Source organism: Microtus ochrogaster, unplaced genomic scaffold, assembly GCF_000317375.1.
Source record: "Microtus ochrogaster isolate Prairie Vole_2 unplaced genomic scaffold, MicOch1.0 UNK71, whole genome shotgun sequence".
Taxonomy (NCBI): domain Eukaryota; kingdom Metazoa; phylum Chordata; class Mammalia; order Rodentia; family Cricetidae; genus Microtus; species Microtus ochrogaster.
This window is the reverse complement of record NW_004949169.1, coordinates 1,906,082-1,916,807: the sequence shown is the minus strand read 5'-3', so window position 1 is coordinate 1,916,807 and position 10,726 is coordinate 1,906,082. Positions and strand designations below refer to the sequence as shown.

Below are 10,726 nucleotides of genomic sequence, written 5' to 3'. Positions count from 1 at the left end.
AATTATATAGATAAATAGTCATCTAAGTTTGTCATTTATAATTAGACTAATCAGGTTCTTTAGATATATAGAGATTATACTCAGTATAGATAGATAATCTTCAACCTCTTCAAAGGGCTGTAGAAAATGGTGTTTAATCTAACTCAGAGTTTCGTGATAGTGAGACACAATTGCTCCTGGCAACACTGCTCTATTCCTGAGAGAATGTTGAGCACCAAAGACACTCCACCTGGAGCCTTTCTTTTTGGTAGAACTGGCCTTTGGGCAAAGAAATGCCCATACCTCAACCACTGACAGAGATACAGAGCATGCATAAATGGATAAAACAGCACTGTCATATCCTGCCAAGACAGGGTAAGATAGTTTTGACAAGTTTCTTGCCTTTGAAAACGGTATGTCAGTTATGTTAGGCCTTAGCCAAAGTTGGTTGCTTCAACACTGCAAATGTGATTTTGGGTGATTGAATCTTCTTCATTGCATCCTGTTTTTCTGAAAGCCATGTACTAAAACGGCACTGAAAAGCATCAAAGAAGAACTATTTAAAGTAGATCCTTTTGTTACTTGTCCAATTTAACACCTTTTCAGCTTCATGACAGCCCCAATTTTCTCCTACAGAAACGCACCTGTTCTTCAGTAAAACGCTGCCATTTTAGAAGAATATCTTGTAAAAGAACCCAGCGCTCTTCAGTCCACTTGCAGATATTTGCCCATCAATCGCCCAGTACCTACAGATGGGGAAACAATCACATTATCAAACAATTGCCCCATAACCTCATTTCAAATGGCAGAAGTTCTTTGCCATAGGATCCTATTATAAATAGCATGTAAAGAATAGTTTTCATGTTTCTACTCATAATTAAGTAAGCAATGTGCCTTTTATATACTTTCAGACAGCTTCACTCTTTCTTCTACATTCCATTTAAAAGCAGAGATTTTTTAATGCAATCAAAAGTAGTTAGCCAACCATTTTTTGAATGTCTTTGTAAGTGTAAAACAGAAAAGATCAAATGGAGAATCATAAAGGATCAATACACAATATAAAATGTACCAAAATATTACACTAACCCCTATATGGGTTTATAAATCTTATATTTCAATAGAAGAAGACAGGAAAGATTTTTCCAATGATAACATCAAAATAAATGTCTCTTTTAGACCTGAAAATATACCCTTTAAAGTAAACATCTAAATATTAGATACAAAGCAAAAATAAAAAATCTTATTTTTATAATGTATCAGTAATTGAAATTGCCTAAGAAAATTGTTATTCATTTTTTTCAAGGATTGATGGTTTATATTATCTTGATTATTACAAAATTCTTAATTATTATTAGAAAAGTATCAGATTTTGTCTGTTAATAACAACAGTGAGAAAATACTGCTTTTCTATGAGAAAAAAATGCCATGTAATGTCACTTATGTCTATGTATATACACTATATATATATATAATAAACCAAAATCATTGACAATATTTTGAATTAGAGAATAAATATTATAACAAATTTTATGCCGTAAACTTTTGTCAGTTACCTTAAGGACTTCAGAAACTAAAGTTTTTAACCTTTTACTCTTGTTTTTTTCATATAATGTTTTCTGGTAGCTATTGAATCACTAAAGCTAGACCTATCACAAAATATGTTATATTTTATATAAAATCACTGTATTGGATAGTATAATTCCTCTTTTGAAATATTGTAACTAATATGTATAGAAATTAGAGTGTTTCCTTTGTAACTCTTAAATACTTACACAGTGTGCTTTTTTATTATTTCACTCATTCTTGCATCTTTCATTCAAAAGATTTCCATATTTTGAAATGATACCTCATCACAATTTCTACTTTTTTGCATCAATTTACTCACTTCATAAATATTGATGCTTGATACTCAATTTCATATGGACAAACAAAAAAAAAAACAGGATAGCCAAAACAATTCTGTCCAAAAAATGAACTAGGGGAGGCAGTACAATCCCTGACTTCAAACTTTACTACAGAGCTATAGCACTGAAAATGGCCAGGTATTGGCTTAAAAACAGACAGGACTACAAAGGGAACTGAATTGAAGACCTGAATATCAATCCACACACATACAAACACATAAGTTTTGACAAAGAAGCAAAAGATATAAAACGAAAAACAGAAAGCATATTCAACAAATGGTGTTAGCATAACTGGATATCAACATGTAGAATAATAAAAATAGATCTATTGTCATGCACAAAACTCAAGTTGAAATGGATCAGAGATCTCAACATAAAACCAACCACACTGAACCTCACAGAAGGGAAAGTGGGAAGCACACTTGAACGCATTGGCACAGGAGACCCCTTCCTAAATATAACCCCAGTAGTACAGACACTGAGAGAAACAATTAATAAATATGACCTCCTGAAACTGAGAAGTTTCTGTAAAGCAAAGGACATTGTCAACCAGACACAATGACAGCCTACAGAGTGGTAAAACATCTTCACCAACCCCACATCAGACATAAGGCTGATCTCCAAATATACAAAGAACTCAAGAAACTGGTCATCAAAAGAACAAGTAATCCAATAAAAAAAAAATGGGGTACAGATCTAAACAGAGAAATCTCAACAGAGGAATCTAAAATGGCTGAAAGAAACTTAAGAAATGCTCATCATCCTTAGTCATCAGAGAAATGCAAATCAAAACAACTCTGAGATTCCATCTTATATCTGTAAGAATTGCCAAGATCAAAAAATCACTGTTGACAACTTATGGTGGAGAGGATATGGGGTAAAGGCTTTCATCATTTATATTGTCTACAAATATTGGATGTATTTAAAATAATTTAAGAAATACATATTATACGATTTGTTATACCTTTTGTGAATTCTAAAACACTAATAATTAAATACTCCTTTAGGTACCTAAATGAACTATTTATGATAACTATTTTAAGAATATCATTTAAAGTATTATTTGTGTGCAAATAATGCTTGAATTGATAATTACTTCTGTAGGTTTGGTTTCTCCCCCATGTCACTTAGAGTTTACAAGTTCCTGTTTACTTATTTATCAGTCATGATTGTATTCATTTTTTATTGAGAATCTAATGCACCAAATATAACCCCAAAAAGACAGGCACTGAATTATTCCTCCAAATTTTATTGAAGCATTATACTCTACATTTAGCTTAAGATCTGTCGTGACTTGTCAAGACCTCATTTAAAGTAGAGGTTAATTTAAAATGAATCTACATGGGTTGACTCTAAATCACTTTTACTTATGTAGTTAAAAATGGTATTCTGCAAAAAAGATCATGCATGTGCACAGAGAACAAAGACCATATAAAGACACAAGAATATGGCAGTCCCCTGAAATTCAGACTTATAAGACTTTCCCAATATACTTGATCTTAGACTTCTTGCATACTGAACAATAAAAATGCATTAACTATATTAAAATAACCTCTGAGATATTTTCTATTATGGATTCTTCTCAAACTAACATCAAAATTATATGATAGATATATAGTGATTTTCTTCACAAGAAATATGCAACTAAATCATTTAAACTCTTTTTTTAATAAAATAGTACAGACAGGAAGATTATTTTTTTAAAAAAATAACAACTGCCTAAGTATTGAAACAGTCTGTAGAGGAAAATGGCATATATTGCTTAAGTGTTTCTCCAATGTCCAATAAGTGTAAGAATCCCTTAAGGTTTTAGAAATAATGCATGTAACAGGGTTTCTAGATAATTTTTGTAAACATTTAACATAAATGCAAAAGCGGTGAATAACAACATCTCAGGAAATGAGAAAAAAAAGTTATATTTGTATTCTCATTTAAACTTAGGCATGGTAAGATTAAAGGTCAGTTCCCTTACCCTAACACATTTTCATGGACTAAATCATAACTTTGTTGTTAGTTATGTTCAAATTCACATTTGGGAAGACTTTTCCCTTCTCATTTCATTCACATCTTATACTGTACTCCGTATCAAGAACATATGTTGTCTGGATCCCTTTGTTTAATTGAGTTGCTTTTTCAAAGCACATGTGAAAAATGGCCAACAAAAGAATATTTGGGTAAGTGAACGTGACAGGAATTTGACAAGCCTGGGAGGTAAAACTTAAGCCCAACAGTCCTTGAAGTTAAGAATGTCTGTGACAGAATGAGAATGCTAAATCGTGCCGGATGTGTTTGGCACTAAGAAATAAAGTGATGCCAGGAATATGCCTACTAAGAAGACATATGCCATAGACCACACAATGGAGCCGTCACAAAGGAGTGGGCTTCATAAAAGAGGGAGGTAGTAAGCAGCCTGTCTCTTTTTATTTCCTTCAATACTCGATAACACACACCCAGGTAAATGAATTGTTTGTGTAACAGGCCTTCTCAAAACTAACTTCTTTTTTCTTGAGTTCCAATTTTCACTTTTTAAGTAACCAAGTCCATCTGGTTCTTTCATGAATGTGTTCATTCAACAGAACATTCAACATAAAAGATATATATGGGGGACCTCTGAGTGCCAGCCTCAGTGTCCCCTCAGGGTCCAGAAGAAGACTTTTTTTTTTTTTTGGTTTTTTGAGACAGGGTTTCTCTGTGGTTTTGGAGCCTGTTGTGGAACTAGCTCTTGTAGACCAGGCAGGCTGGTCTCGAACTCACAGAGATCCGCCTGCCTCTGCCTCCCAAGTGCTGGGATTAAAGGCGTGTGCCACCACCACCCGGCCCCAAAAGAAGACTTACAGCAAGCGCTGGACTTAGATCTGAGGGTGAAATTAATTCTCCAAGTTTCTTTATTCTCCCCCTGCTGTTTTTTTATATGTTTTGTAAAGTTTCCAGTTTACACCACATATAAAACAAAGGAAATTCTCTGAACTCAGACATCCCTTTATCTTTGAAGGTCCCTATGAGATCTATAAGAAAGACTCCTTTCCTGACTGTGTGTCCTGACAAATTGAAGACAGTTGCAGGGAGGTGGCTTTTAATGTATCTCGGGAAACAGAGCAGAGATTAGACTGTGGGAACCAAGGCTACTGACACTGTGACTAAATTTCCTCATGGAGGTCCCGCAGAGTGTGGAGGATGACACAGTATACCAGAACATGGGAAATAATTGTGCCCAACAATCCATACTCTGCTGAATCTTGCACCAAGGAAGCATGCTTATGGATTAACAAGAGACCCACTGTGAGAATGAGCCAATATACAAAAGGAGGTAGGCCCAGCACCTTGTGAACTGGGTTCACCTCCATCAGAATACATTCATTTTAGTGGGTCAGCCTTCTGCCTCATCAGCTGAAATCTCACTGCAGAATTCCTGAGGACCACAGCAAATATAGCTACAAATTTGTGCTAATCTATAGTTAAAGAGAGGTTGAATCTTGAGACTTTCACATTTTTGAGTTTTCCATATTGCGTTTTTAGCAAAAGTTTGTGATGTAGGAAGGTCATTGGTTAATTAAATAAAGAAGCTGCTTGCCCTGATAGGTTAAAACATAGGTGGGAGGAGTAAACAGAGCAGAATGCTGGGAGGAAGAGGAAGTGAGGTAAGACGCCTCAGACAGAGACGACATGCTCCCATCTCCAGGGTGGAAGGGAGAGCTCTGCTCTCTGGCGCACGCCATGAAGCTCTGACCCAGGATGGACGTAGGCTAGAATCTTCCCGTAAGCACACCTAGAGGCGCTACACAGATGATTAGAAATGGGCTAAATTAATATGTGAGAATTAGCCTAGAAGAGGCTAGATAGAAATGGGCCAAGCAGTATTTAAAAGAATACAGTGTCCGTGTAATTATTTCGGGGCATAAGCTAGCCAAGTGGCTGGGGTGCTGGGGATGCAGTCCCGCCGCTCCTATTACTGCAAGTTTGACTACATTTAACTACATATTTTATCTAACTCACTTAACAAGACTTTTAAGAATAATATTATAAACCAGTCTAAGACATGTTTGACATTCTTACTGAACATTGGTTTAATCACATAGAAAATTAGAAAATACTTACATTTTTAGATAAAGACTGTCTAGTACTTTTTTGTACTTATGTCCTTTTTATGGTACTATTTTAAAGAGATAAATATAACTGTCTGATGTGTTGATGAAATTTTGCCTCAGTGACTGGACTGAAAATGTAATGACAGAAGCATGCTCTTTGTTTACAATTCCATTAAGTTCTACATATTATTTTCTTTATGAGTTTTAAGAAATATGAATGAGTAGATGCAGAAAGGCCATTTGATCATTCTTGTTGCTGTTATTGTTTGCATGGGGGTAGTTGATATTATTTGGCAGCATAGCAATCTGTTCTGTAGTCTCCAGCTCCCTCAGGTCTAGTCAACATTGACACTAGAAAGTAAAGAACACTTTATCATGTAACCTTCTTTGCAACATCCGTCACATTCCTAGTGATTCCTCGCAGGAAGACATTTTACTGGTCCTTATGACTGGGAACTATAATGTAGACAGATTCCCTAACTTTCCGGTTAATATCTCAGAGATGAATATCATCCGTGTTACTGAAAACCTTGGTTATTGTCTTACAAATCTTTCTTCTTTACTAAGTAACTATTTTACCAGTAATTTGAGGTAAATCTGAAGGACTCAAGAAGCAAATGGCAATTTAGCAAAAAATGGCAATCTTACCAAAAGTGATCTACAAATGCAATGCAATCCCCATCAAAATCCCAACAAAGTTCTTCACAGACCTCAAAAGAACAATGCTCAACTTCATAAGGAAAAAACAAAAAACCCAGGATAGGTTAAACAATCCTGTACAATAAAGGAACATCTGAAGGCATCACCTTCCCTGAGACCATCTTTGACTTTAAGCTCTACTGTAGAGCTAGAGTAATAAAAACAGCTTGGTATTGGCATAAAACAGACAAAAGGATCAATGGAATTGGATCAAATACCCTGACATAAGCCCACATATCTATGAACACTTGATTTTTGACCAAAAATCCAAAAATATGCAGTGGAAAAAAGAAAGCATCTCCCAAAAATGGTGCTGGTATAACTGGATGTCAGTACATAGAAGATGCAAGTAAATCAATATCTATTGCTCTGCGCAAAACTTGAGTCCAAGTGGCTCAAAAACTCAACATAAATCCAGTTACACTGAAACAGATAGGAGAGAAAGTGGGAAATAGCCTTGAACGTATTAGCACAGGTGACTAATTCTTGAATATAATGCCAGTAGCACAGATACGGAAAACAACAATTAATAAATGGGACCTCCTGAAACTGAAAAGCTTCTGTATTGCAAATGACACTGTCAATAAGACAAAATGGCAGTCTACAGAGTGGGAAAAGATTTCACTAACCACATATTTGACAGAGGACTGATAACCAAAATATATAAATAACTCAAGAAACTACACATCAAAATACCTAATAATCCTATTAAAAATGGGGTACAGACTTAAACAGATAATTCTTAACAGAGGAATCTTGAATGTCTGAGATGCACTTAAAGAAATGTTCAACATCCTTGATTATCAGGGAAATGCAAATCAAAATGACTCTGAGATATCATCTTACACCTGTCAGAATGGCCAAGATAAAAAAAAAACGCTAATGACACCCTAAGTTAGAGAGGATGTGGAGTAAGAGGAACAATCTACTACTGGTGGGAGTGCTAACTTTTACAACCACTTTGGAAATAAGTATGGCAATTTCTCAGAAAATCAGAAATCAATCTACCTCAAGACCCAGTGATACCACTCTTGAGTCTATGCCCAAAGGATGTTCAAACATACCATAAGGACACTTGCTCAACTATGTTCATAGCAGCATTATTTGTAATAGCCAGAACCTGGAAACAACTGAGATGCCTCTCAACTAAAGAATGAAAACCTGATATGTTTACACAATATAATATTACTCAGTAGAAAAAATAATGACCTCATAAAATTGCAGGTAAAAGGATGGAACTAAAAAAAATCATCCTGAGTGACATAATAAGACCCAGAAAGGGAAGTATGTTAAGTACTCACTCATAAATAGATATTACATGTAAAGCAAAAGATAACCATCTCCAGTTACTTAAATAAAATTAGCATGTTTCAGGAAAAACATTACTTTCCGTCTCAGGTAGTGTTATTATTGCTGTGATGAAACAACATGACCAAAGTAACTTGGAGATGAAATGCATTATTTGGCTTACTATTCTACATAACTGTTCATCATTGAAGGAATTCTGGACAGGCACCCAAGCAGAACAGAAAGCTAGAAGCATGAGTTGATTCAGAATACATGAAGGAGTGCTGCTATTATTGGCCAGCTCCTCACGGTTTGCTCAGTCTGCTTTCTTTTTGAATCCAGGGCATTCCCCACAAATGGTTGGGCCCTCCCACATCAATCACTAATTAAGAAAATTCCCTACAGGCTTTTCTAAAGCCTAATCTTATAGAAGCACTTTCTTTATTGAGGTTTTTCTCCTCTCAGATGACTAGATTGTGTCCAGTTGACATAAAAGAAGAAAGCGCATCTTTACGAATAGGAGAAAATGTTAATCATATATTAATAAACTATACTACTCTGTGAAAGATTTGTATACCTCAGCCACATTTAAGTTGTGTAATCAAACAAGTTATTTCTATCACAAAATATACAAATGTATTCTGCTATATTAATACAATAATTTCCACGAACAATTTTGTAAATAAAATATCTTAGAATACTAAAGGTCAGAAACACCTAAAACAAACCTAAAGATTAGTAACCTTACTTGTGACTCCTAAAAGGAGGACTCACTATTCAATAAGGCAAGTAAAACTGATAACATGAGTAACAAATGGAAGGAGAAAAATAGAACGGGCACCATTTACAAACAGCCTACTTACATATATACAGTTTCTATACACTACCAAAATTAATAAGTAAACTTATCATAATCTCTCAATGCAAATCCTACAAACAAAAGTTAATTTTATTCCTTCAAATCAGAAAAAGCAAACTGAAAGTGAAATATTTTAAGCATACTACCTACAACAAAAATAGCACAATCTCCAGATAACATCTTTTAAAATTACAAGACATTCTAACTTGGGAACTTATAAAAATATTAAAGAGAAATAAAAAATTCTAAACATAAGAAATTTATTCCATATTTATGAACTGAAAAATATGTTAATAAAATATTCTTTACAAATTCCCTTGCAATTTTCATATAAACAGTTTGAACTGCAACATAATTTTAAACATCAGTTATAAAGCTTGCTTTCAAATTTATTTTGAAATACAACAGATCCAAATAATATATAAATTGAAAGAAAACAGTACAAATAGAAATTATAATCAACAAAGAATTGATGCCCAGAATGTTTATTTAAAATACCTACAATGAATGACTAAAATAAAATAGATCATTCAATGGAAAAACAGATATCACTCAAAAGGAGTCACTTAAATACCCAATAAACAACTGAAATGGGACTTAAACTAATTAACTGTCAAACTATATGAATGAAAAACAAGATATATCACTATACACTCAAGCTATCCAAAATAAAATGTGTTTACAACTGAATAAGGCATCACTTAAATATTTAAATATAAAGCCATTAAATTTATTCTTTACTTCCTCATATACACCAATCATACTCCAAGTGCCCCAAACAGCTATAAATAGACAGTGGTTTCCACTATGAGGCAAGTACTGGTCCAGGAGAGGAAAATTTGTAAATGTTTTTAAACACTATCAATAGAGTATAGGTGGTATGCTTGTGTGTTGTATTGTGTATTATTTTCTATCTTTTTATCTATAGATCTAAATATTACATAAGCATTAATGATTTGTCAATAAAATATGTGACAGTGTTAAATGGGTTTTTTATGCGTTTATGCTGATGGGCAACTCAGAACTGTGAAAAATTGCAAAATTTTCTTAAGGTCAAATAGCAATTTTATTCTATGAAATTGTGAGATTATGTCCAGGTGGCAGTATTACACACGTCTGGGTACCAACCTTAGCTCTCTCATTTACAAGCTATATGTTCTTAAACTTAACTTTGTTATATACTGATTTTTCTCATATTTTCACCAGACTTACATTTCCTATAAAGCCTATCTAGCATTAATTCAACACAATAAGCACACAAAAGTGATAATAATTACAATTACTGTTTTATGGACAATTCAGTTTATGTATTTCTGGTTTCATTCTTTAAATAATCTTTTAGTATTCAAAGTCCATTTTATTTTAAAAATAAAAATAAAATGAAACATCAATATTTTTCATCCATATTATCACAAATAACATTTATTGCTTAATTATATAGGGCTTAAAATTTTAGAGAATTATCTCTCCCTTATGCTCACAGATAAGCACTAGGGAAACCAGGGATGTTAAAGACACAGGTTTGCCCTTTAAAGAAAGAGATGTAAAACCATCTTTCACTCATAAGACTTAAAATGGATGTGCTTAAGAGATAGTTGATCTCTATGCACTATCTCTTGGGCCAGGGACACACCTGGCTGCCCCAGACTCTTATGCTTGTCCCAGGCTCTTCCTCCCTATAACTTTATATTAAGAATTGGTTTTCAGTCAATAGAACACATCCTTATGTGTCACATGTTACACGTAATTTACAAATTGATCAGAGGTGGTTAATTAATAACCTGGTAACCACTACACTATCTGTATGGGCAGGCCATGCCTCCCAGGCTCCCAAACACATACACAAGTGTGTGTGTGTGTGTGTGTGTGTGTGTGTGTGTGTGTGTGTGTGTGTGCATGTGTATGTGTGTGAG

The 10,726-nt window shown here is 34.2% G+C and overlaps 1 protein-coding gene across 1 annotated transcript in view; it reads right to left on the bottom strand.

Moving 5' to 3' along the window:
* Window positions 1-457: 457 nt before the first annotated feature.
* The window catches only part of LOC101982181 (dystrophin-like), a 681,579-nt gene continuing 671,310 nt past the window's right edge, over window positions 458-10,726 (bottom strand). The window contains exons 14-15 of the mRNA XM_013354813.1: window positions 624-725; window positions 458-514 (exon numbers count right to left, since the gene is read on the bottom strand). Coding sequence (XP_013210267.1) covers window positions 711-725 — 15 coding nt within the window. The 3' untranslated portion in view covers window positions 458-514; window positions 624-710. The remainder of the gene's footprint in view (window positions 515-623; window positions 726-10,726) is intronic.